The sequence below is a fragment of the Chelonoidis abingdonii genome, chromosome 2, assembly GCF_003597395.2.
Source record: "Chelonoidis abingdonii isolate Lonesome George chromosome 2, CheloAbing_2.0, whole genome shotgun sequence".
Classification (NCBI taxonomy): Eukaryota; Metazoa; Chordata; order Testudines; family Testudinidae; genus Chelonoidis; species Chelonoidis abingdonii.
This window is the reverse complement of record NC_133770.1, coordinates 150,901,985-150,928,782: the sequence shown is the minus strand read 5'-3', so window position 1 is coordinate 150,928,782 and position 26,798 is coordinate 150,901,985. Positions and strand designations below refer to the sequence as shown.

At 60.0% G+C, this 26,798-nt stretch overlaps 2 protein-coding genes across 2 annotated transcripts in view; one reads left to right on the top strand and one right to left on the bottom strand.

The window, feature by feature from the left end:
• The window catches only part of PAX8 (paired box 8), a 54,317-nt gene extending 45,810 nt beyond the window's left edge, over positions 1–8,507 (top strand). The window contains exons 7-11 of the mRNA XM_032790358.1: positions 842–962; positions 2,156–2,332; positions 5,753–5,854; positions 7,880–7,966; positions 8,437–8,507. Coding sequence (XP_032646249.1) covers positions 842–962; positions 2,156–2,332; positions 5,753–5,854; positions 7,880–7,966; positions 8,437–8,507 — 558 coding nt within the window. The remainder of the gene's footprint in view (positions 1–841; positions 963–2,155; positions 2,333–5,752; positions 5,855–7,879; positions 7,967–8,436) is intronic.
• C2H2orf68 (chromosome 2 C2orf68 homolog) overlaps positions 1–22,991 on the bottom strand; it is a 181,356-nt gene extending 158,365 nt beyond the window's left edge. Inside the window, exon 1 of the mRNA XM_075062720.1 lies at positions 22,899–22,991. The gene's annotated coding sequence lies outside the window, so the exon portion shown is untranslated. The remainder of the gene's footprint in view (positions 1–22,898) is intronic.
• Between the last annotated feature and the right edge of the window lie 3,807 nt (positions 22,992–26,798).

The following is a 26,798-nucleotide window of genomic DNA, read 5'->3' as shown; positions in this document are numbered from 1 at the left end:
TGGGGATCCTGGAGGGGGTGAGCACTATTGGGCGCTTTCCCATTGGGGGTGAGCATATTGGGGGTATCCCAGTGGGGGGAGACCATATTGGGGATCCCAGTGGGGGGAGCAGTATTGGGGGTCCCAATGTGGTGTGAGCAGTATTGGGGGTCCCAGCAGGACAGGTGACCAGTATTGGGGGCTTTCCCGGCGGGGAGAGCAGTATTGTGGGTCCTAGTGGGGAGTGAGAGTATTGTGGGTCCCAGTGAGCAGTATTGGGAGGGTCCTAACGGGGACAGGGTTGACCAGTATTGGGGGCCCCAAGGAGGGGTGAGCAGTGTTGGGGGCTTTCCCATTGGGGGGAGTAGTATTGGGGAGTCCCAGCGGGGTGTGAGTAGTATTGGGGTCCCAGTGGGGGGCTGAGTAGTACTGAAGGTCCCAGTGGGGGGTGAGAATATTGGGGGTCCCCACGGATTGTGAGCGGTATTAGGAGGGTCCCAGCGGGGGGAAGTGAGCAGTATTGGGGGGTTTCCCAGTGAGGGGGAGCAGTATGGGGGGTTTCAGCAGGGGGGTGATCAGTGTTGGGGGGCCTCCTGGGGTCAGCAGAACTTGGGATCCCAGCAGGGGTGAGCAGTATTGGAGGCTTTTCCAAGCAGGGGGCTGAACAGTACTGAAGGTCTCAGTGGGGGGGTGAGAAGTATTGGGGGTTCTCGGGGGGGATGAACAGTACTGGGGGTCCCAGCAGGGGGGATGACCAGTATTGGGGGTCCCCTGGAGAGTGAGCAGTATGAGGGTCTTAGGAGAACTCGAGGGGCTGAGCTTTACCAGGGGTCACTGACCTTTCTGTTGCCCTCTTGCCCAGGGTCTCTACCCACTGCCCCTGCTGAGCAGTGCACTGGACGACGGCAAAGCCGCGCTGACCACCTCCAACACGCCACTCGGCCGCGGCCTGGCCGCCCCCCAGCCGTACGCGGCTGTGACGGGTAAGGGTTGACCCTCAAGTCTCGCCCCCCACAGCCGGGGGAGTTTAGGGGAGGCTGGGGCAGGCATGAGCGTGAGGAGATGCCAGAGGGTCAGGGCGAGGGGCCACAGGGCCAGCACCCAGCGGGACCCTGCTGTCTGGGGGAGCCTGCAGAACGTTCTCCCAACTCAGCCCCTTCCTACAGAGCCAGCCCCCCGCCCAGCACCTGCCAGGGAAATGAACCTCTGGGGAAGACTAATAGGGAGATGGAATTTCTGTTGGAACCCTACTCCTGCTTCCGACAGCACAGCCCTGCCCCCACTGCGCACACACGGTGACCCCCACTGCACAGCCTTGACCCCACTGCACATACACATGGTGCCCCACTGCACAACCCGCCCCACACTGCACAGCCCTGCCCCCACTGCACACACACGGTGACCCCCACTGCACAGCCTTGTCCCCACTGGACATACACACTGTGCCCCACTGCACAGCCCTGTCCCACTGCACATGCACAGTGATCCCCACTGCACACGCACAGTGACCCCCAATGCACAGCCTGTCCCCACACTACACAGCCCTGCAACCACTGCACACACATAGTGACTCCCACTGCACAGCCTGTCCCCAAACTGCACAGCCCTGCCACCACTGCACACACATAGTGACTCCCACTGCACAGCCTGTCCCCATACTGCACAGCCCTGCCCCCACACTGCACAGCTCTTCCTCGCTGCACATGCACAGTGACCCCCACTACACACATATAGTGACCCCCACTGCACAGCCTGTCCCCACACTGCACAGCCCTGCCTCACACTGCACAGCCTGTGCACCCACCCTCCACTACATAGCACTGACACCTTCTCCTGCCCCACCCCGGTACAGCTTCCCCAGCGCCAGTACATGGTCCTGGCCCTTCCACTGTGCAGCACTGCCAAGCCCACTTCCCCTTCGCCTCCATTTCCTTTAGCCAGCCCTCTGCTGCCCAGCCCCTCCTGCCCTGCCCCTGCGCTGCCAGTTGCCCCTGCCCCACCAGTGGGCTGGGGTTGGGTTGGGAGTGTGGGGAAGGCAGGGGATCCAGTGTCCCCTTTGTGATCTCATCCCCTGGCTCCAGATCCCCAGACTGGGCGTCGGCGCCGACCCTGTGATCATTTCAGCCCATTTTCATTTCATCTCCTGTCTCTTTTTTTTCCCACCACCCTCCCCCAGACCCCCACTCCCCCTTCCTTGTAAAGCAGGAGACCCCCGAGTCCTCCAGCCCGAGCGCCACCCCTTCCTCTTTATCTAGTGCCGCCTTTTCGGACCTGCAGCCCGGGCCGCCCTTCAGAGCCTTCCCCCATTGCTCCGCCATCTACGGCCAGTTCCCTGGCCAGGGCCTCGTCCCAGGTACGGCTCCGGTGCAGCGGGGGCTGTTGGCAGCGGCTGGCATCTAGCAATGCAGGGACAATCCCCGGGGTTCTAGACTGACAGCCCTCCCTCTGACCTGAGCTGCAAGACCATGTTCAAGACTCGCTCTAGAGCCCAGCTGGCAAATCAGGTTCTGGAACCCCCCTCCAGACCCCAGTTTATAGGACATTTCCTTCCAGCCATTGGGAGGAGATTTGGGTTCCAGGCTCCTCCTTGTAGCTGTCTGTGGGCACAGGTTCTAGACTCACTTGGGGGTCAAGTGGGAGTTTGGGTCTGTGGGCTCCCCTTGGAGAAGGCAGCTCAAGTGTGGGTTCTGGAGTGTTCTAGACCTGGGCAGAATTTATGTGATGCTGGGTTCTAGCCTCCCTCCAGAACCCATCAAGCCAGTGTGTTCTGGGTTCCCTTGAGAGCCCAGGCAGGGGCAGGTTCTGGAGACTGGCTCGCGCTGGGGTCTGGACCCAGGGATGACCAGGTTCTGGGCTCCCTGCAGGAGCCAGGCAGCAGCAGTTCTGGACCTGTGCCCCCCACAGAACCACTGAGGTTCTGCCTTAGCCCAGCCCACGAGCATCCTGTTCACAGCCCAGGAACCCCTTAGCTGCCAGATCCGAACATGGCCTGGCCCTTCCCCCCTCCACCTTGGCTTGAGATCAAAGGCACATTTCCCCTCCTCGCCCTCCTCAATTGTCCTTTTGTTGGGCTGTGGGCTCTGGCTGGGGGCCAGCTGGGCTGGAGTTCAAACACTGCAGCCGTGCCCTCCCCAGCCAGACCCTGGGGGAACCCTGCCCGGGCTCTCAGACCCCTCCCCACAATCTGTCCTCCCACAGCTTGCCTTCTGAGCCCCCGGCTGGCTAACAGGGCTCGCCGCTCAGCTGTGTGTCCCTGGCCCTGCACTGCGCTTGAAGAATGGGGATTCTCCAGCGACAGGGATTTGAGTGGCCCAGCCGCCTGGCCCCAGGGTTAGAACGCCAGGCTCTGAGGCCTCCCAAGATTTGAGGCAGCTTCGGCCATTAGCTGGGAGCAGGGGCTGTGGCACCAGAGCAGAACCGGACCTACCCTCCTCGGGTTTTGCCTCGCATGAAGCCAGTCCCAGCTGCTCCAGAGGAAGGTGCCAGAGCGCCCCCCCAAAGTGGGCTGTTCAGGAATCACCTGACGGTGATGTTTCTCCCTGACACTGCCGGGGGCAGGAGGGGTTATAGCCCAGCTAATGAAGGTGGACCTGTGCCCATTTATCCATCAGTGTCTCCTCTGCTTTGGAACCCTCCTGGCCCCAGTGCTCCCCAGTGGCAAGGAGTTCCATAGGCTAACTGCATTTGCCACATGCAGCTTTCAGGCTATGGACGGGATTGTGATACCCTCCTTCTTCCCCCCTCCCACCATGGGGGCTTGGTTCTGGGGTTCTGATCCAGTCCTCGGGGCGGAGGGGAGGGTTCGCCCAGGCCCCTGGAGAGCAGGGGGACCTGCAGAACCGGCTCCGGCCCAGGAGGCCTCCTGCCTTGTCCACAGGAGAGGAAATTGCTGGGTCTCAGCTCGCTGGAGGGTGATGTGAAGGAGGCCGCCTGCCAGCTGTGCTGATACCAAGGTGGGGGGCATTACAGGCAGGGGGGCACCCCAGGGATCCAGGAATTCGGGTAGGGGGAGGGTTATGGGGCTTGGCTAGCGACAGAGCTACAGACTGAGGACTGGATCCCCTGGCCTTCCCATGGCAGCTGTGTCACCATCTCAGAGCCAGCCCCCTCCTCGCGCCCTCCTGCCCCAACTGCCCCGCCCCCTTGGCAGCCTGGTCCCTGAGGGCAGCAACATCATTGCCAGTGGGGCTAATGGCTGGTGGAGGCCAGGGCAGGTCGGGCACCCAAACCCTTAGGCCCTCTGTACTGGGAGCACAGGTAGCTCGTGGAGTGGGCATGGACACAGAAAGCGCCTGACCAACACAGCTGGGCAGCGCTGCCCAGAGCCCTACAGGCACTCACCTCAGCCTGATGCTTAGGGCACTGAGCTTGGGCACAGGATATCTGGGTTCAAGGCCTAGCTCTGCCACTGACTCCCTGGGGAGCGTTGGGTAAATTCCTGCCATGCGCTGTGCCTCAGTTTCCCCAGCTGTAGAAGGGGGATAATCATCCTCTGTAAGTTTGTTTAAACTGCTGGCTCTAGCACCAGGTCAGAGTGGCGCCTAGTGCAACAGGGCCCTGATCTCGGTCAGGGTCTGGGCAGCACCTGGCACGACAAGGTCTGATCTTGGTTGAGGCTTCTAGGTGCTACCATAATACAAATCATGGCGTAAAAACTTGTCCTCTGGGCCTGGAGCATTTTGGCCATGCTCATTAACCTCTTGTGTCTGCGCCCATCCCATCTGCCTTCTGCTGCTGCAGGTCACTGTGCACTTCATGTTTCCCATGCATTCTTCACCGTCGCTCAGGCTGGTGGGTTCATCCCCAGAGTGCAGGGCTGGGGGGGGGGGGGCAAGGGGCTCAGGCAGGGATTTAGAAGAGGGTTAGAAAGACAAGTGAGGGTCACCTGGTATAGGGAGTTAGCACTGTCCAGTTAAACCCTTAGCATCCGTCTGTTCTGGGGTTCAGCAGGGCTGCCACTTGCAAGATGAGCTCCAGCAAAGCCCTCCCATCTCTCTAGGGCAGACAAAGCTGCCTGGATCCATAAGGGAGGGGCAAGAGGCATGGGGAGCCAGGCCAGGGGGGCTGCCCAGAGATCAGACCAGCAGGTCCTGGGCCTGGAGAACACCATCAGCACCCTGGACCCTAGAGACCCCCCAGGGAGGGGAGCGGGATGGCCCACAGTCACCACCAGGGATCCGGGGCTGCAGGAAATTGAGAGGAGACAGAAAGGGGGCAATTCCCAGGTCAGTAAGATACTAGATCCCCCAGGGAGATCCCTCCAGGTCAGTAAAGTCCTAGATCCCCCAGGGAGATTCCCCCCAGATCAGTAAGGTCCTAGATCAGCCTGGGGAGATCACCAGGTCACTACAGTACTAGATCCCTCAGGGAGATCCCTCAGGCTCCAGTAAGGTGCTAGATCCCCCAGGGAGATTCCCCCAGCTTAGTAAGGTATTAGATCCCTCAGGGAGATCCCTAGGTCAGTAAGATGCTAGATCCCCAGGCAGATCCTTCAGGGAGATCCTGCACTTGGTAGAGCCCCAGATATAGCAGTTCCCCAGATAGGTAGGGAGATCCCATTGGGAGAGCCCTCCGGTAGGTAGAAGGATCACACCTGTAGATCCCTAGGCAGATCCCCAGCTAGGTAGCTGCATTCTGCCTGGATCCCTGGCAGGCTGATCCCAGGCTCAGCCCTCCGGGCTGGGGTCCAGCTGGGCTGGGGGCTCATTTTGGGGCTGCCCCTTGCCCCCCTTTCATGCCCAGCCTTTCACCTGCTATCCCTTCTCCCTTTCAGGGCGCGAGATGGTCGGCTCCACCCTGCCCGGCTACCCCCCGCACATCCCCACTGGCGGGCAGGGCAGCTACGCCTCCTCCGCCATCGCTGGCATGGTGGCAGGTAGGGCCGCGGTGGGCTAGGGGGTGCTGCAGGACTGGGGCAGCAGGGGGAGGGCGCAGCGGGCACTGTACCGCAGGGCAGCTGCGCTAGGGGAAGCCCTGGGATAGTTAGCAGGGGGCCCTCAGGTGCCATTTAGCTCCCAGGGGGAGGGCAGGCCTGCAGGTCGGGATTGAGGAGCAGAGGTGGGGGTGGGAGAGCCTGGACTCAGGGATACAGCGCATGGGGTGATTAGAACAGGTGGGGTGATTAGAAGGCGGAATTCCTGGGTTTCGTCCCAGCTCTTGGAGGGGAGGAGAGGGGATTGGAGGGGAGAGGATTGGGGTCTAGTGGTTAGAGCAGGGGGCTGGGAGCCTGGACGCCTGGGTTCTTTCTCCAGGTCAGTTTTGCAGCTGACCGTTTCTGTAATGGGCTGAACCAAAACACAGGATCCCCCTGCACCCACATCAGATCTAGCTGTGAGTTTTGGCTGCAGGGGTCTGGGAGGAGTTGTGGCGGGGGGCGGTGGTGGGGGCTGTCTGTGTGTGCAGAGCAGGTGGAGGGAACCTGATGCTAAGAAATGGAGTGAGGGGGACAGGTGCTGGGAACCAACCGCACCCTAATCCCCCTTCCCCCCCACGCCCTCCTGGTGTTGCAGCTGGCTGTTCCCTGCGAAGGGTTAATCTCTATGGGCCGTGGGCCGTGCCCCAGGTAGCTGCACGGTTCCCCTGGGCCGGGAACATGCTGAACTGGCTTGTTGCCGCGTTACCCTGGAGATGTGCTTAATGCAGCGTTGCGAATTCAGCGCTGCACCCGGGCCGCCCCAGCCCCTCTCCTCGAGCGTGAAATGAGATTGAAGAGCGCAGGGCGGGAGGACTCGGGACTGGGTTAGACAGTGTGTGCTGGGGACTCCACCAACCGTGCGCAGCCTGCCCGGCCCCCAGCCTGCTAAGGAAGGCAAGAAACCCAACCGCCTCACTCGCTGCTACCTCCATCCCCAGACAGTGCCAGCTGGGCCGGCATTTCAGGGAAACACTGGGCATGGATCGACTGGTCACAGCGATTGGCAGGATCGATCTTTACGTCTATCCGCATCTATCAATCTATCCCCATTCACCCCCCCTCGCCCATCTATCTATCCTCATACACCCCCCCATCCTCGTACACCGCATCATCTATCTATCTATCTATCTATCTTAGAATCATAGAATATCAGGGTTGGAAGGGACCTCAGGAGGTATCTAGTCCAACCCCCTGCTCAAAGCAGGACCAACCCCAACTAAATCATCCCAGCCAGGGCTTTGTCAAGCCTGACCTTAAAAACCTCTAAGGAAGGAGATTCCACCACCTCCCTAGGGAACCCATTCCAGTGCTTCACCACCCTCCTAGTGAAATAGTGTTTCCTAATATCCAACCTAAACCTCCCCCACTGCAACTTGAGACCATTGCTCCTTGTTCTGTCATCAGGTACCACCAAGAACAGTCTAGATCCATCCTCTTTGGAACTCCCCTTCAGGTAGTTGAAAGCAGCTATCAAATCCCCTCTCATTCTTCTCTTCTGCAGCCTAAACAATCCCAGTTCCCTCAGCCTCTCCTCATAAGTCATGTGCTCCAGCCCCCTAATCATTTTTGTTGCCCTCTGCTGGATTCTCTTCAATCTAGTGGAGGACCAAAACTGGACACAGTACTCCAGGTGTGGCCTCACCAGTGTCAAATAGAGGGGAATAATCTATATATCCCCATCCACCCTGTATCTGTCTATCTATCCCCATACTCCCCCTCTATCTATCTGTCATTGGCCCCCTCACCATGCTAGCTGCACTTTCTGCAGTACTCATGGCTTAGCTGCATTCTCCCCAGGTGCCCCCAGACTTCATGTCCTGGTGCTTACTCCTGCCCTGGAAAGCGGCTCTGTTGTCCTCCAGAATCCTTGGCCATGCGGGCGGCCCAGCACCAGAAGCAGCTGCCCAGGGATGATGGTACCCACCCTGGGTATGCCATGCCCTAGCCCGCTCTCTGGGCACTAACTCCTTTTTCTGTCCCCAGCAGGCAGTGACTACTCTGCAAACGCCTACAGCCATTCCCCCTACTCCACCTACGGTGAGGCCTGGCGCTTCCCCAACTCCAGCCTGCTGAGTGAGTGCCTGGCATGGGATAGAGATGAGGGGACTCCACTGCATGGAGGGCGTGGAGGGAAGGGGCCTGCTTAGACCCCAGGCGAGATCAAGACCTCATCATGCTGGTGCCACACACACACAACACCCCAAGGGACAGTTCCTGCTCAGAGCTCCCAAGGTCCCCCAGTGGTAGAGGCAGGACTAGAACCCAGGTCCCCAGCATCCTCTCCCAGTGCCCTTCCCACTGGGCCCCACAGCTTTGCTGTGAGGGTAACAGCCACTGGCTACTTCCTGCTCTTTGTAGCCACGAGGCCTGGGAGTTGGGGTGGTGGGGTGGGAGACAGGCGCGGGCAGTGGGAACTGAGCGGGGTGTGGGGGCAGAGCTCCTGGTGTGGGTTAACCTGTGATGCTCAGTGTGAATGGTTAATTCTGGCGGGGGGGGGGGCAGGCTGGCGCTCCGCTCTAACAGGCACTGTTGGTCTTGCCCAGGTTCCCCGTATTATTACAGCTCTGCCTCGAGGGCCCCTGCGCCCCCTGCTGCTGCCTACGACCACCTGTAGCTGCCATGGGAGCCGCAGCACAGGACCCCTGGACGGGCCCGGCGCAGCCAGTCAAAGGCATTGTTATTTATTACCCAGCGACAGAGCGCAGCCAGCCCCAACGCCCGCAGGGACGGGGTGACACGGCCACCTGCGGCACCGGCACAACTGCTTGGTGGGGACATGAGGCGGAGGCATCTGGGGGACGCAGCTCCACTGGGGGCAGAACAATGCGGGGGCCCAGGATACTCAACAATGGACAGCACCTCTGTGCCCATCCTGCCCCTTGGTCAGAGACCGCCCAGACAAAGGGGGCTGGATAGGGACTTTTGATCATCACATGGCTTCTAGAGACCCAGATCACATCGATCTGTCTGTCCCCACACCTCCCGTCTGTCCATCCGTCCGCACCCCCCATGTCCCCATCTGTCCCCACACCCCCCAGCCATCTGTCCCCATACACCCCTCTATGGATCAATTTGTCCCCGTACACCCCGTCTGTTTGTCCCCATACACTCCTCCTCTGTCTGTCTATCCCCATGCACCCCTATATCTCTCTATCCCCATCCACCCCCTCTATCTATCTATCTATCTATCTATCTATCTATCTGGCGATCGCTCTCCTCAACAGCCCCATGACCTGAGGACTAGCTCTGGGTCCCTGCTGAGCTGCTCTCCTGTGTTTCTCACCAGCCCCATCCTTTCTTCTCTCCTCCCCTCTCGCTGGCCGTCCAGCCATGCTGGGCTGGGCGCAGGACTTCGATGCCCGGCTGGGCCCCGTTGGGATGCAGGCCCTGGAAAGCTCTGTTTGCTGAGGCCGCCCTGCTGGGCCGGTGTTTGCCAGCGACTGGGGAGGAGCAGTGCACCCAGGGGCAGCCCATCTCCCTCCTGCCAGCCTGGCCCCTCCTCCATGGGCAGTGCCAGCTGCCCCCATGGTGCTGAATAACGGGCATTCCAGCCCCCCTCGGGACCATGCCCATTGCTAGGTCTCCATCCCAGCCTCACCTTGCTTGTGTATAGACTGTACGTCACCCTCTCCCTTGGCGGGGTCTGGGACAGCCCCCTCAGTTCTCCTCTTTCGCTCTCTCTCCCCTTTGGATGCTCCTGCTTTTTATGAAAGGTTCAATAAACCCATTGTCCTGGTGTGCCAGGCGTGCCAGCGTGAGCCGGCAGCGGTGTCTGTGGGTGTCCTCCCTGTCCAGCCCCTGCAGGGGGCTGTGTGGGGCGGTGCCTGGGGAGGGTGCTTGGCAAGGCGTGGTACGGTACCCCCGGAGGAAGGGCAGGTGCAGGGACAGGATGGGATCCGCACACTGCCTGGCTGAACTCCAGCAGAGGAACTCCCTGCTCAAGCTGGATTCACACTGTGGGCTCCAGCTCCTGCATTGCACCATTGGGGGTGACCCCCCCCCATCTGCGCCCACCCCGACTCAGTGCAGCTGCAGCAAGAGCTCTGCCAACAGCACCGGAAAGCAAAGAACCTAGAGGAGAAAAGAGTTGCCTAAAGCTGGGCCCCAGGGCTGGGCACTCCAGGGTGACTGGTTACGTACAGAGTGTGACCGTGCTTAGCGACCAAAGCGTGTTGGGCCCCATTGTGCCAGGCGTGTACGAGCCCCACACTGTAAATCCCCAGCCCCAAGGAACTGGCAGTGCTGCTCTGCCTCCCCCTGCTTTGCCCCTCCTACCCTGCGCCACACAGCACCCCCTGCTGGGAGACGCTGGGACTGGAGTAGCTGGGAGCCTCACCCCCAGCTAGTGATCATAAACCAGGGCTTTCGATTGAGCGTACTCTGTGTAGGAGAAGGATCCACAGTCACCCCGGCTGTCCTAGGGTCACTACGCTGTGCCCTGAGACCTCTCAGAGCCACACGGCAGCAGGAAAGAGCCCAGATCTGCCTCCTGGTTGAGAAACCCAGGGATTGAGGCCCTGAGGTAACAGACAATCCCCCTCCACCATCAACAGGACAGGGCCAGTGACACACAGGTGTGCAGGTCTGGGCCCATCCTGCAGAGGCCAGTGATGCTCACACACGCCCAGTGCAGGTCAATATTAACCATTTAGTGCCTGAGGCCAACGCAGGCTGCCAGGGGCCAGAAAGTCTGCCATGGCCCGCTGCAGAGACGCCCACGGTCCAGGCCAGAGGGAGCCCCTGAGGGCTAGGACCTGGGGAGCCCAAAGGAGCTCCAGGGTCTGGTTGAGCCCAGTAGCCTTGACAGAGAATGCCGCCCCCCCCCTGCCCTTTGCTTCACTAGGGTGCAGCCCTGAAACTGCCACTCATGCTGAGCTGGAGCTGGGCTCCCAGGTCCCCCAGCTCCATCCAGCCCCTGGCCCCACGCAGGCAGCGAGAGACACGTGGTGGCCATGGTCAGCAGCTCCAGCAGCGGGCGAGGCAGCCCCATTGTGCAGCGGTGGGGCAGGGATTCCGGGCTCCAGTCTGCGGAGACGCCAGGGCAGCTTTTTCCCAAGCGCTCGACTCCAATTGAAGATTTTGTTAGTAGTTTGTTTCTGGCCTTCGTCCAACCCCAGGGTTTAATGGACCCCCTCCCCTGCAGACTCCAGCCCGCAGGCTTGCCCAGCTGCTGAGCTCCAGTCTGCCAGGTCCAGTCCAGCCCAGGGCAGTACCGAGCAGATGCTGGCCCTGCCCACAGGTCACAGCCTGTGGCCACAAGGCATAGCCATGGGCCCAGGTGGAGGGAGCCCTCTGCGCTGGACGCAGCTCCCCAGTTAGGGGGGAATCCCGAGCTCACACAACTGGGGGACAGGGTGTGAAGGTTGGGGGCAGTGCGGGGGACTCACCCCACACCTATTCTGTGGAGGGAGGTGGCGGTGTCCAGGGCCCAAACAATGCTGCACCTTCGGCCAGCCCCAGATTTATGCGACAATGGAAGGTGAGGAGCAGCCGCCTGGTCTGAGCAACTGGGAACCCATCCAGGCAGCGTAGGCGCCAGGCCCTGCTGATGCTGGCAATGCGCCCAGGGACGGCAAACGGCGCACTGGCTCTGCCCTCAGTCTGGGCTGAGAATCTCAAGGCTGTCTGATGTAGATGGTCATAGTAACAAGAAGAGGCCAAAAACAGGCCACCAGGAGAGTGATTTTTGTTGCTGTTGTTGTTGACACTGTCCCTTTAAAAGTCCATGGGCTTTAAAAGTCCAGCTGCCCTGGGCGCGCCCTGGCTGAGATCAGGGTGCTGGAGCGTCAGGTGCTGTACAAACATACACCAGCATGCAAAAATCATGTCAGGGGCTCAAAAAATAAAATAAAATAAAATAAAATAACAACCCAGAAGATTGGCTTAAAAATTACAGGATTTAAAACAATAATAAATATGGAGCTGGAGCCTGGGAGTGTGTGTGTCACATTTTCAAGCTTTTTTGGGAGGACCACCAGGGCGAGAAACCTACATACTGCCGTGATTTGAAATCACATGAATGTGAGGCAAACTCCAAGTGGAGTAAGATGGGAAAAAATTGCCAGAGTTGAGGAGACTCCATGGGACAAGAGACAGTCCCCTCCCTCAACCGCAGACGACTGAAATAGGCAAGGCAAAGGCAAGAATATTATCCCCATTGTACAGATGGGAAACTGAGGCCCAGACAGACCAAGGTCCAGAGCCTGACAGGAATTTAGCCATCAAACAGCCAGTGAACTCAGTGGAAGTTTGGCTGGGCCAGGATCACATGGGGTGTCAATGGCAGAGCCGGGAACTGAACAAAGAGACGGTTAAGGGGGAACTTGATCAGTCTGTCGCCTACACGGGGATTTCATAATGGGCCTTTCAGTCATGTCCCACAAGCCAATGGCTGGTAGTTGAAATGAGACAAAGATGGATGTTAAGATGTAAATAGAACAGGAGTAGTTGTGGCACCTTAGAGACTAACAAATGTGTTCGTCTCTAAGGTGCCACAACTACTCCTGTTCTTTTTGCTGATACAGACTAACACGGCTGCTACTCTGAAACCTGTAAGATGTTTACCAGGGAGGGGAATTAACCATGGGGACAACTTACCCAGGGCCATAGTGGCGTCTCCATCAAGTGGGGTTGTTTTGCGCCAAGGAATGACTGTGGGCCAGGTCTCTGGCCTGTGCTATGCAGATGATCACAACGGGCCCATCTGGCCCGGAATCGCTAACCATGAGCCCGTCCTTCCTCTGCAGAAGGCCCATTATCAGCTGCAGCCTAAGGCAGCCGTTTGCTGTGACTCTCTCTGGGTTTTGAGCATGCCCAGGCACCTTCCCTTGGAACGCGCCCTGGATGGGAGCAAAGCCACCAAAGAGCTGGGCAGGGTGAACGCCTCCTGGCTGTTATTGGTTTATGCTCATCAGCTATAAAATATTACAGTTCTCTCTCCTAGCCCGTTACCTTTAGCGCAGACTTAGCCATTGCCCTGTGAAAACTGACAGCGCCCCACCAGCAGGGAAGGAGAGAGATTTATCCTGCTGCTGAGAGTGATGGAAAAGGATGGGGGGAGGGGGTGTTGTAGTGAGTGAGGAAAACAACCCATTGGTGAAATAGGCTTTTCCAGAGAATGGGAATAGGCTAAGCTGGGCCTCAGAAGACCTGGGTTCTAGTCCTGTTGGGTGACCTTAGGCAAGTCATAGCCCCTTCCTGTGCCTCAGTTTCCCCATCAGCCAAATGGGGCTCATGACACTGCCGTCCCTGGTGAAGAGCTTTGAGAGCAATGGCTGGAAAGGGCTCGATGTGTGTGCCAGAAGGAAAGTTAGTGTCACTTGTATTTATGGTAGGGCCTACAGGCCCCAGCTGAGAGTGTGCTGGGAGCACAGGCTAACCAGACAGGAGAAGAAAGCAAATGTTATTAGCCCCATTTTACATCTTGGTAAACTGAGGCCCAGAATAGGTCAGTGACTGGCCCAGAGTCAAAGAGTCATAGATTCTAAGGTCAGAGGGGCCCACTGCGATCATCTAGTCTGACCTGTTTAACCCAGGCCTGGGCCTTCCTTGAGTTAAAGCAGTCATACAGGGAGACAGTGGTAGAGCTAGGAATTAACCCCAGATATTCAACGGCCTTAACCACAAGAAACATAAGCAGCTGCCACACTCCTCCCCAGAGGCAGCTGCATCTCAGCACCAGGCGCAGGATCCCTGTGTCTCACCCCAGAGGCAGCTGCATGCTCACTCCGTTTGCAGCCCTGAAAGAGCTTTTATTTTCACTCATTCTAACTACCACTCCACCCCCTGTGGATCCGCGCTCCTTTCCCCCATCCCATAACCGCCGTGAGAAATGCAGCTAAGTAAGCAATGACTTTGCTGTGCTGCACTAGTCATAAAATGCTTGAAAAACTTCTGGCAAATTCCAAGTCCTAAGGAAAATAACTTGATTCAAAATGTATTTACTGAATTAAAAACAAAATTCCTGCTCAGAACTAGATGCACTTCAGGCATTTGCTGTGGGCGGCCAAGGGTTTTGGCGAAACGCTTGCAGAATGGCTTTGGCGTGTCAGCTGCACCGTACAACAGGAGTGAGGTTTAGAAACACACTTTGCACCAATCCAGCAGGAAGCCAGACTAGCCAGGCCCACGCCAACCAAGTGCAGCAGCTGGTCCTGTTGCCCCCCAAATCCTGAGATGTTTAAAATAATAATTTGGGGAGGCACTTTGGCCTTTCCTTTCTGGGGGTCCCTTTTTCCAACTCATGTATAGCCCATTGTTTTTCTCCCCAACCATGAGGGATGGACACTCTTCTTTTTAAGCAGAAGGTGAGAGTCTTTGATATTCATGTGACTCCAGGAGCTGGGGATTTAAAGCAGCACATGTGGGCAGACTTGCAATGACATGGTGAGAGCTGGTGGGCCCCAAACTTCTGCCAGGCACCCAGAGTGTGCTCCTCTTTAGGACCCCCTGAACTGCCCCGGCCATGGGGGTTTGGCAGGAGAGCCCAGCCCCGACCCTGCAACTGGATTTGAACCAGGCTCTGGAAGTGAAAGGGTTCAGTGCCCAGGGGAAGAGGGGGATTGTGTCTGTGACATCTTGTGCCACCTCATCAGTCAACCTGGGCACCAGCCCCCTCCCTGGGCGGCTCTGGGCATCACTCCCCACTCGCAGCTGGCCTAGTCCAGAGTCTCTGTGCTGGGGGTGGGCAGCGTTGGTCAGCTCGTGTCCCCTCCAGAGGGGGCTCCGTGGGCAGAACAGCAGGGGTGAGGGAGCCCTGTCCTAGTGCTGTCCACGCTGCGAAGAGGGGTGTTCTCTGCCAGTGTGGGGGCCTCAGCTGGGCAGGGCTTGTGAGCGCTGAGGGCTTTAACCCCTTTGCTCTGTCCCACCCCAGTTAGCCCCCCAATGGGCAGGTTCCCGGATAGCTCCCACACTTGCTCAGGCTCATGGGCTCAGTGTTGCAGCCCAGATGCCACATGCTGGAGGGTTGGGGGTGGGATCAGGACCCCCCTCCACCCCTCTCCCATCGCTCTCGGGGTGGGGGGATCCTTGTCCTGACGTCTGGCACCTGGTGGTGCTCACTGAGCAATTGCTGGAGACAGGGTTGGGGGAAACTAGAATGGAGAACAGGAGGGCAGCTGAGGGGTACAATGGGGCTGGAGAGTGGGAGAGGGTATGGGGTTGGGCTGGGGAAGATGGGGGACATGGGGGGGCACAGACCTCTTGGGGCAAGAGCTGGTCCTATTTTATGTGGGGTCCCAGAGTTAGGGGTCCGGGAAGGGCAGAGAGATCGGCCATAACATGGGTCCAGCCCCCCGCCCCTGCCCAGCCTCAGGGCTCATCCCCTCCTGCAGGGGGCGGCAGGGACACACACACAGCCCCCTCCATCACTCTCACACTCCACGCAATGGGGGGTTGTGTGGAGTGGGGGGACGGACGAGCCAGCTCCCTCTCTACGGTCCCTAGGGCTAGGGGGCAACCTCACAGATTCTCCACAATTGGGCCTGTCTGCATATATTTCCCTCTGCAGTGGGGCATCCTCAACTTTCCTGCCCCGCCAGCCCTCTGTACCCCCAAACCCTCCATCCCCCAAATCCCCCAAATCCTCCATCCCCCCAAACACATGTACCCCCAAACCCTCCATCCCTGCAAACTCCTCCTGCCTGGCCCAGCGCCTCCTTCCTTGTGTGGTTTGTTTTCACGCTCTGTTTTCCCCTCTCCCCGCGGGCGGCTGTTTATCACAGAGGCCCTGAGCCGTCGGCGGCTGCAGGTGCGGGGGGCTGCGGAGCGGAGCGCAAGGCGGTGAATCCTAACGAGAAGCGGGGCGGGGGGGAACGGGGAGGTGAATAAATAATAGGAAATAAAAGTTCATGATGCAGAAAATAAAAGGCAGATTATACAGATGTGGCAATTTGCAGGATCATTGCGCCTGTCCTCCTTTTAACTGCTGCATCTGGCTTTTCCATGGCCTGCACCCCCGCCCCGCTCCAGGGCACCAGCCAGGAGCCACCAGGCTGGGTCGGGCCCTGGCTGTGCAGCCAGGGCAGGATAGAAGGGCCCCCTGTGATGACACGAGGGACAAGGGGCCCCAAGGTCTGCGGGAGTCCAGCAGCCGCGCTAGAGACCACCCTTCAGACAGCGCCAGCCTAGCCTCAGCTGCATGGAGCATCGCAGCCCCTGCACACCACACCACCGCAATTTAGGCTCAGCTGGGGGGGGCAGGGTGCCCATGTGCCCTGAGGTGCCAGGCCGGCTATAGGAAGTGCGGGGCCCCATTTGAACAGTTTCGACGGGACCCCGGCAGGGATAACTTTAAAAAAACAAAACAAAACACGAGGGGCTTGTACTCACTGGATGGTGCTCCGAGTCTTCGGCGGCACTTCAGTGGCGGGTCCATCACTCACTCCAGGTCTTCGGTGGCACTGAAAGACCCGCTGCCAAAGACCCAGAGCGAGCAAAGTACTCGCCGTTGAAGTTCCGCTGAAGAGCCGGGGCGCCGCCAGGTGAGTAAAAATTAAAAAGGAGCCTCTAGCCAGGGAAGGGACTCTCACTGTGTGCAGGGCCCGATTTGGGGGAATTGATGGAATAGGCCCAAAGCCTGATGCCATGGCAGACAGATAACAGTGATGCTAAAGGAGCAGGAGGCGCCTGCCAGCCATAGCGGGGTGGAGGTGGCCTGGATGGGCCCCCTCGGACCAAGCTGGCTTCCTGACTGGGAAGATGGGGCTGAAACCTGCGGCCTCCTGCCCTGGGAATGCAGCCTCCTGCCCATGCGCGAAGAGCTCCGCACAGATGGGCTCCATCTCCCCTAGGCCTGGAGGACACGGAGGGTGAGGGCGCTGCTCTTTGGAGCTCATACGAAGCCCCCACTCCACCCACACTTGGGAATGGCATGTCCGGGTATTGAGGGACAGAGCTCTCCGGTGGCTGGGACCTTTATAGCTGTGTAAGGCCCAGTGCCGCGCAATATTGGACGAGTAATGCCCTGTATGGTGGTGGAGCCCTGCTTAGCAGGGCAAAAACAGGTCCTGCTGCTTTAACACCAGGGCAGGACCGGTCTCCTCCTTCTAACCACCAGGGTGTGGCCGAGCCCCCAGCCAGCAGCCACAGACAGAAGTGGGCTTTGCTGGAAGGTGGGGAAGCCCAGCAGATGGAGCACAGGTATAGGCTTCAAGACCCCTGGTTCTAGCCCCGGCTTAGCCGCTGACCTGCTGGGAGACCACAGCGCAGTTGCCTCCCTCCCTGGCCTCAGTTTGCCTCCAGCTCTTGTCAAGTCTTTGGGGCAGGAACTGCTTTGTGTGTGAGCACACGGGGCCCTGAGCTCAGCTCAGACCACTAATGATCCCGACCTCACCTGCTCACCAGCCCTGCTGCTGCCATGCCCTGAGCAGCAGAATGAGCTGCTTCTGCAGGAGGTTGGAATTGACCCCCTCAGGGCCGGCGCTTTCATTGAGGCGACTTAGGCAGTCGCCTAGGGTGCCAGCATTGGTGGGGGGGGGGCGGCAGGTGGCTCCGATGGAGCTGCCGCAGTCGTACCTGCGGAGGGTCCGCTGGTCCCGCGGCTCCGGTGGAGCTGCCGCAGGCATGCCGGCGGCAGCTCCACCGGAGCCGCGAGACCCGTGCGCGAGGCGGCAAAATGGCCCAGCGCCTAGGGTGCCAGAAACCCTGGCGCCGGTCCTGGCCCCCCTCCCCCGGCATGGCCTGCGCTGGCCTGGGGGGCGCCTGCCCCCCCGCAGCTCTTGGGGATGGGATGTGGGCGGGGGGGGCTGTGCTAAGAGGCCCCTTGCTGAGGCCTGTGGGTCAGTTTGTGGCTGGAGTCTGCCACAGTCCGAGTCTGGGTCTCACCTGGAAATGGAGGTGAGGGGAATCCAACCCCTGGCCCCCATAACAAATGAGCTGTAAAGATCTCATGATTCAGGGGGCATCTGAGTCACAGGTTCTGGGGTGGGGAGGGGGATGATGCTACAGCTGGTGGGTTGGGGGGACAGGGCAACCTGGGTCTGCAGGGTTCGGGAGTGGAGTGGGGGAGGGGAGTGAGGGCGCTGACAGGGGAGGTGGAGATGAATGGCTCTTTCAGAAACTTCAAGGGCTGGTTTGCAGACTGGGCAGGTCACAGAACCTGCCACTAGGAGGGTTTTATCTCAGCTCACCCCTTCCAGGAGCAGGAGGGAAGCAGCCCAGCCAGGGGACTGTGGGTCAGGAGTGAGGGGCACTGACAGAGCTGGGTGGGGAGCCCACGGCTGGGCTGGCAGGGGGCTGCAGGTTGGGAGTGAGGGGGACCGGCAGAGCTGCAGGGAGGAGGGTGCAGATCTGCCATAGTTGGGGGCTACAGATCAAATTCCATGAATATCGGTTGGGCGGCTCTGTCTGCCGGGGCCCACCTCCATGGGGCACTGGGCACAAGGGATGCAGCCCAGAGCAGGCCCCTAGAGCTGTCCTGATTTATTTGGTTTTGCTGGGCCTGGCTTGGGGGGTTGGGGGAAGGGAAGCAGGTGCGACTGTGACACAATAGGGACACACTGGTCTCCCCCCAAGCCCTCCCGCCCCAGCATCCCCGGCTCCATCTCCATGCAGCAGGATGAGGTGCCGCAGCCCCGATCCCAGCCCCGCTGCCCCCCCATCCTGATTTCTCTGCTTCTTGTAACAATCTGGTCAACAGTGGCTCCCTGCAGGGCAGGCGTGGAATGGATCAGCCGTGGCACTTTGCTCCGGCTGGGGGTATGGCCCTGTCATGCTGCCAGTGGCACTTCTTGGATGCCTTCCCGCCCCACTCAGGGTGTGTCTCACCCCACCCCGTGGTCCCTCTGCAACGGCTTCCCCATGCACACGGGCTGTGCTCTGGTCTGGGGCCACCTGACACACCTGGGCCAAGTTCGCAGTGGAGCCTAGTTCCTATTTTGGGGCCTAAATCTAGGAGCCGGAGCAGAGACCCAGGCCCCGGTGCAGCCCCCAGCACCGTGGGACTGGGCAGGCCACGGCTCGGGAAATCCGCCGCTGCCCCGGCCCCAAGGGAGCGTTAAGGCGAAGGGCAGCTAGTGCCACGGGACTGTGAGACCAAAGCTACTTGCTACTGCCCCCCGCTGGCCAGCCTTTGTCAGTGCTCCCTCTGCACGCTGCTCGCCTGTGCCCCCGGGGGCATGTGCTGCTCAGCAGGAGCCCGGGCAGTGGGTTTGAGCCCACAGGGTCTTCAGGGAGGGGAATCCAGGGATCCCCTCAAATTCATACACCAGGCTGCCACATGACTCCCTGGCGCTGCCCAATGGGCTGAGCCCCACGGTTCTTCTTCGAGTGATTGCTCATATCCATTCCAGTAGGTGTATGCGCCACGCGTGCATGTTTGTCGGAAGACTTTTACCCTAGCAACTCCAGCGGGCTGGCAGGTTGCCCCCTAGAGTGGCGCCGTCATGGCGGGTAATATCTACCCCGGGAGGGGGGCTGCCGAGGTCCGCCCGCTCCCAGTTCCTTCTTACCGCCGGTCGGTCGTTGGACTGTGGAGCGCGGCATAGCCTGTCTCCCACGTCCCTAGCTTCTCTTCGTCATGTACGTTCTAGTTTCAGTTTTAATTAAGTTTACGTAGTAAATGTTAGTTGTAGTTTATAAGTTCTATGTGTATATAGTTGGCGGTTCGGGGCGCTAGCCCCCTCGACCGCGCCGGCACCCGGGCTCACTGCTGTTCCTGGGTTCAAAAGTGCTCGCCCTGTAAAGCCGATGCCCACAGGCATCCCCACGACGCCTGCTTGAAGTGCCTGGGGGATCACACAATTCCGAGAATGCCAGAAAAATTTGTAAGGCTTCAACCGAGGACCAAGAAAGAGCCGAGACAGCGCTCAAAGCCGCTCCTATGGAAGCGGCACTTAACCCTGCGTCTCAGGCAAACGAGTGCCCGCTTCCGCTCCGGCACCGGATCTCTCCGGCGGCCGGAAACACCCGGCACCCAGCCTTTCTCCGGCACCGGCTCACGGGAAGAGGCCCTACGGACAGCGTCCGACGCCAGCGGGTGACGGACCAAAGCCCACAGATTGGGGCAGCGAGGATCGCCAACGACCGCCGGCCGATGACTCCTGGCACGTGCCACAGGCGGTGCGCCGGGTCCCTAGCTGTCGGACAGAAATCAACGCCTCTACCGGCTAACAGCCGAAGCAGGCGCGACTCCGTGGCCGTCAGGATCGCGACTCCCCGCGCCTATCGACCCCCAGCTCCCGCCAAAGATCTGGGGATGGAGCTGATGGTCCGCGTCCACGCCCAGAACTTTCTCGTCGGCCAGGACTCATCGCCTTAACGGAGCCTGTGCTGTCACCAACCCCCGCACCGCGGTGCGGTGTTCACAATCAAAGGGCAAGCCTACACCGATGCGAGCACCATCTGGACTCTCCGGCTCGGCCACCGGTCAATGATCTCGGCACCGATCCTCGGTCCCGAGGGAGGTCTCGCTGCGGCGCCGCTTCACAGTCCCGGCATCCGGCTTCTCCAGACAGCACCGGTCATGACCGCAGTGCCAGGTCGTCTTACCCCGCTCCCGATACATCCTGGCACCGTTCTGGTGCTCAGCCACCGTTACCCGGAACGTGAGATCTGTCCCAGCCATTTGACGGTCCAGATCCCACGCTCGACCTCCACACCGAGCTGTGCAGCCGCCGGTCTTGAATCGCGCGCCGTATGGCTCACGGAACCGATCTCCGCACCCGAGGAGGTCTTCGCCGTCTGCAACGCGGGACCCGTACCAACTCCACTCGGCTCCACAATGGGCCCTGTCGCCAAGGCTCTGTCTCTCGCGGGCGGACAGTGTGTACCTAGAAGCTGAAGACCGCCGCCCTCTTTTCGAGGGTCAGCAGGAAGCATGGTCGCAGCAGCGGGCTTCTGAACCCCCTGGGCGTATCATCAAGCCCAGGGCCCTCAGCAAATTTCCCCACGAGTCGTCTCAGCCAGCAAGGGCTCCGAGGCTACTTCTTCACGCCTCCTCATCCCCTACGGAAAGCGTCGTCCCATCCTCCGTGCTGAGCTCACCGCAAGGTCAGAAGCGGTACCCAGTCAGAGCCGCCACCGGACTTGCCCTCGCCAGGTCTCTCCTCGTCGTCCTCCCAGAAGAGGTGGAGCGGGGATGACATCCACCAGTCCCCCTCCACTGGACCTCAGGGCGCACCAGGATCTCCTCAGGCGCGTGGTGCAAAATATGAACATCCAGGCTGAGGAGGTCTCTGAGATCGAGGACCCGTCGTGAGCATACTCTCGGCGGACGCACCCACCGTGTCGCCTGCCGTTCATAGGACCATCCACAAGCCAATGCACCACCATCTGGCAGTCCACTGGCTCCGTTCCCCCGATGCTCGGGGTGTGAGCGAAAATACATGGTCCCTTTGCAAGGCATGAAGTACTTATATGTCCCCGCCCCCGTGTTCCCTCGTCGTTCATCTGTGAATGAGAGGGAACGCATGGACAACAAAGCTCCAGCTCCCAAGTCTAAGGCGAGGCGTATGGACCTGCTTGGCCACAAGGTCTATTCCGCAGGAGCCCTGCAGCTGCGGGTCTCACCAGCAAGCTCTGCTCACCGCTTACTCGTACAACACCTGGGCGGTGGCTGATAAGTTTAAGGACTCCTCACAAGACGCTCGTCAGGAGTTCGCCGCTCTCCACTTGACGAGGGGAAAAAGGTCGCACAGCACTTCCTACCGCGCTTGGATGCAGCCAGTAGACCTACCGAGAACTGCTGGCCTCCGGAGTCATATGCGCTGAAATAGAGATCAGGTATCTGCCTCTCCGAACCATATCACCATCCAGGACCTTCCGTTTGAGGGCCAGGGCCTGTTTTGGGACAAGACTGACCCTCGGCTGCAAAGCCTCAAAGATAATAGGGTCATTATGCGTGCCCTAGGGATGCATACGCCGGTAACCCAGCGTAGACCATTCAGGCCTCAGCAGCAGGACAGGCCTTACCCCCAACCCAGGCAAAGGCAGGACTTTGCCAGGTGGCGAAATAGAAACGGCAGGCGCAGACAATCGGGCAACCAGGGGGGCCAAAGCCAAGGTCCCTCCAAGCCTTCCTCCGGGCTGAAGCCCTCGTTTTGAAGGTGCGCCCGAGGGCGCTGTACCAGTTCCTTCCACGGATCCATCTCCTCCCTTCTCCAACCGTCTTTCGTTCTTCCTCCCGGCATGGTGCCAGCTTACTTCGGACCGCTGGGTCCTCCGCACGCTGCGGCTTGGATACCACCTACAGTTTCCTTCGTACCCGCCCTCCCGCCCCCCTCCCTCGTCTCTCTTCAGGGACCCCTCTCACGAGCAGATCCTCCTCCAGGAGGTGCGAACGCTCCTCGACAAAGGGGCCATAGAGGAGGTTCCAGAGAACGAGAAGGGTAGAGGATTTTACTCCCATTACTTTCTGATCCCCAAGGCCAAGGGAGGTCTCAGACCCATCCTCGACCTTCGAGAGCTCAACAAATACCTGGTCAAGTTGAAGTTCTGCATGGTTTCCTTGGGGACCATTGTTCCATCCCTGGATCCCGGAGACTGGTACGCCGCCCTCGACATGCAGGATGCATATTTCCATATAGCCATCTTTCCGCCCCATCGGAGGTTCCTTCGCTTCGTTGTCGGCGGCCGGCACTATCAATTCACGGTCCTCCCATTCGGCCTCTCGACGGCCCCGAGAGTGTTTACCAAATGCATGGCGTAGTCATTGCCTTTCTTCGTCGCAGTCGTGTGCATGTGTTCCCCTACCTCAATGACTGGCTTATCTGGGGACCCTCAGAGGACTGAGTCCTCGCACACGTCCGCATGGTCAGCCGCCTTTTCTCGAGCCTAGGCCTGATGCTCAACGCCGAGAAGTCCACTCTATCCCCTACTCAGAGGATAGAGTTTATCGGCGCCGTTCTAGACTCCACCATAGCCAGGGCCGTTCTTCCCTTGTCGTGGTTCCAGGCTTTGACAACCATCAACCACAGGCTGCAGGCAGCACCTCTAACCTCCATACGTACTTGCCTGACACTCTTGGGCCACATGACGGCCTGCACATTCGTTACGGCGCATGCTCGACTCCGCCTCCGGCCCCTCCAGTCCTGGCTCATCCCTCAGCTCCGTCCGGCCAGGCGCCCGTTAGATACAGTAGTCACGATTCCTCAGGACGTCCTCCACTCCCTCCAGTGGTGGCTGGATCGTCCGTCGTGTGTGCAGGGCTTCCGTTCCATCCGCCCCAGCCCTCGCTGTCCCTGACAACGGACGCCTCGGACTTGGGATGGGGAGCTCACCTAGGTGCCCTGCGGACCCAGGGCCGCTGGTCTCCTCCCGAACTCGCCCTACATATCAACGTGCGAGAATTGAGGGCGGTCCGCCTGGCTTGTCAAGCGTTCCGTCAGCAGATCCAAGGTCGCTGTGTTTCGGTTTTCACCGACAACACACGACGGTATACTATGTAAACAAGCAGGGCGGTACGAGGTCTCTCTTCTTTGTCAGGAGGCCATGACGTTGTGGGACTTTTGCATAGCCCACTCTGTTCACCTAGTTGCTTCCTTTCTCCCCGGGGTTCGGAATACGCTGGCGGATCGGCTCAGCCGGTCCTTTTGCTCCCACGAGTGGTCCCTTCGCCCGGACATCGCCCTGGCGCTCTTCCGGAGGTGGGGGCATCCCCATATGGACCTCTTCGCATCCCGCAGGAACAGAAAGTGCCCGATGTTCTGCTCTTTCCAAGGTCGCGAACCGGGCTCGGTTGCAGACGCCTTTCTGATTCCCTGGGCGACGCACCTCTTCTATGCGTTCCCTCCGTTTCCGTTGATTCACAAGGTCCTTCTGAAGGTGCGCAGGGACAGGCCCGCTTGATTCTGATCGCTCCGGCGTGGCCCCGGCAGCATTGGTTCTCTCTCTCTGCTGGACCTGTCGGTAGTCGACCCTGTTCCCCTGCCTCTTCACCTGGACCTGATCACGCAGGACCACGGCCGGCTTCGTCACCCGGACCTTCCGTCTCTGCACCTCTCAGCCTGGCTCCTGCGTGGCTGACTAGGTCCGAGTTGCATTGCTCTTCACCAGTGAGGCAGGTGCTTCTGGGAAGTAGGAAGCCGTCTACGAGGACGACGTACTCAGCCAAATGGAAACGCTTTACGTGTGCTGGTGCGCGGAGAGGCGCTTCCACCCCACCGATGTTTCCATCCCAATCGTCCTCGATTACCTTTGGTCGCTCAAGCAGCAAGGCCTGGCGGTGTCCTCTCTCCGGGTTCACTTAGCGGCTATCTCCACCTTCCACCCGGGAGCGATGGCCGCTCTGTCTTCTCACACCCCATGGTGGCTAGATTCCTTAAAGGTCTGGAGCGTCTCTACCCCAGGTCCGCCGCCCAGCCCCCTCTTGGGATCTGAACCTGGTGTTGTCCCGTCTTATGTCCCCCCCGTTTGAACGCTGGCTACGTGTTCCCTCCTCTACTTGTCCTGGAAGACGGCATTCCTGGTGGCCATCACTTCTGCTAGGTGTGTGTCAGAGCTGCGCGCCCTCGTGGTAGAGCCCCCGTATACGGTGTTCCATCGCGACAAAGTACAACTAAGGCCGCACCCCGCCTTTCTCCCCAAAGTTGTCTCGGCCTTTCATGTCAACCAGGACATATTCCTACCCGTATTCTTCCCGAAACCCAAACTCATTCGTCTCGCCGGGAGCAGCAGTTGCACTCCTTAGACGTGCGTAGGGCGCTCGCCTTTTATATAGAACGGACCAAGCCGTTCCGCAAATCCCCCAGCTTTTTGTCGCCATAGCTGACCGGGTTAAGGGGTTGCCTGTCTCCTCGCAGAGGATCTCCTCGTGGGTGACGTCCTGCATACGGGCCTGTTACGACCTGGCCGTCTCCCTTCGGGCAATGTGACCGCGCACTCTACTAGGGCCCAAGCATCATCGACGGCGTTCCTTGCGCGAGTACCCGTCCAGGAAATCTGCAGGGCAGCGACCTGGTCCTCCGTGCACACACCTTCGCTTCCCATTATGCCCTGGTCCAACAGTCCAGGGATGATGCAGCCTTCGGCTCTGCCGTGTTACACGCTGCGACCTCTCACTCCGACCCCACCGCCTAGGTAAGGCTTGGGAATCACCTACTGGAATGGATATGAGCAATCACTCGAAGAAGAAAACACGGTTACTCACCTTTGTAACTGTTGTTCTTCGAGATGTGTTGCTCATATTCATTCCACGCCTGCCCTCCTTCCCCACTGTTGGAGTAGCCGGCGAGAAGGAACTGAGGAGCGGGCGGGCCGGCAGGGGTATATATTACCCACCATGACGGCGCCACTCTAGGGGGCGACCTGCCGGCCCGCTGGAGTTGCTAGGGTAAAAGTCTTCCGACGAACGTGCACGCGCGGCGTGTACACCTACTGGAATGGATATGAGCAAAACATCTTGAAGGCCAACAGTTACAAAGGTGAGTAACCGTGTTTTCCCGCTGCACAGGGCGCCGGCTGGCTGGGCACTCGCTGCCGGAATCCCGCTCAGAGTTTAGCTTCCCGGGGTGAGACTCTCCTGGCCGGGACCCCGGGTGCCAGGTTCGCACCTGGCCCCATAGCAGGGCGTCTCCCACAGCGTTTCAACCCATTCCACCCCCAGCCGGGCCCGATTCGCCTGAGTCCCACCGAGCGACCTGCACTGGGTTCCAGGTGCCAAACTCGCTCGGGACACCCGCGAGAACCAGAACCAGCCTGGGAGGCTGCATGGACTCCTGCCATCCTGGGTTCACAGCCCCATGCTCTGCGCTGCACCCTGCTCTCCCTCCACCCACGTGCACGGCACCTGTGGCCGGGGCAGACTTGCCCGCACCGCCAGGGCTACACCACTCTTGCGCCCGCCAATCCTGATCTACCCTGGCCCAGCAAGAGCAGGGCGGTGCCCGCAGAGCCACTGCCCCCCATTGTCCCAGGTCAGAACCGCCCCACGGATCAGCCGCAGTCAGCGCTCTTGAGTTGTCACCTGAGCTGGCTTTAAACCCGCCTTCTCCAGCCTCGCAGCCTCAGCCGCTTCCCTGGGCCGGGAGCTCCATCTCCTGGGCCCCCAGCACCGCGGGGTCTTTCCCCCACCAAACCGACCTTCCCGGGCCTCTTGCAGAGACTCCGCCCACTCCCAACACGAAATGAGTGACAATGCACCCAGCCAATGGAACGCCAGCATAGCAGACTCCTATTGGGTGACCTATTAGTCCTGGGCAGAGCCAGCAGAAACCCAGGTGGGTGGGCTTCGATGGGGCCGGGTGTGAGGGGAGGAGCGATGGGGCCGCAGTGCCCAGGGACAGGAGTCCCAGCAGCACCCCCAGGACAGATTGGCTGCAGGATGTCAGAGCCAGGGAGAGAACCCAGGAGTCCTGGCCCCACACCCCTGAATGCCTGGGGAACCAGAGAGCACCTCACTCCGGGCAGGGCAGCGGGTGCCTGTCTGTGGGCAAGGCAGTTCCTAGACATGGGCAATGTGCCCCGGCCCCCCTGGAGCAACCTGAGACCCCGGCCAGGCACTGCCAGAGTCCAGGGGGCAGTCAGGGCTGGGGGAGGAGCCACAGAACCAGGGGAGCAGCTAGCTGGATAGGAAACCAGCACCATCTGCCTGGTATGGGGGGGCAGGGCTGGGCTAGCAGGGGGCTGCAGGTCGGGCTTGAGGGGCACTGGCAGAGCTGGGGGGCAGCTCATGGTGGGGTAGCCGGGGCCTTCTCCCCCTGGCTCCCAGCCCCTCCTGGCTGCAGCCTCCAGCTGGGCCGGGCCAGGTGGCTCCCTTGGGGCAAGTTCAGCCCAGGTGCCCAGGCACCTCCAAATTCCAGCGGTGCTCTTCATTCCCCCCCCTTTCCCATCATGCTGCCCCCACCCCCGCAGCTCAGCTATGCCCTGGTGAGCACTCAAGGGCTCTCCAGCCGTGGAGGGGCCCCACTGCCCGGCTCTGGCCCAGTGGGGGCAGAGGGGGGCGAGGGGCGTGAATTCCGTATCCATCTGG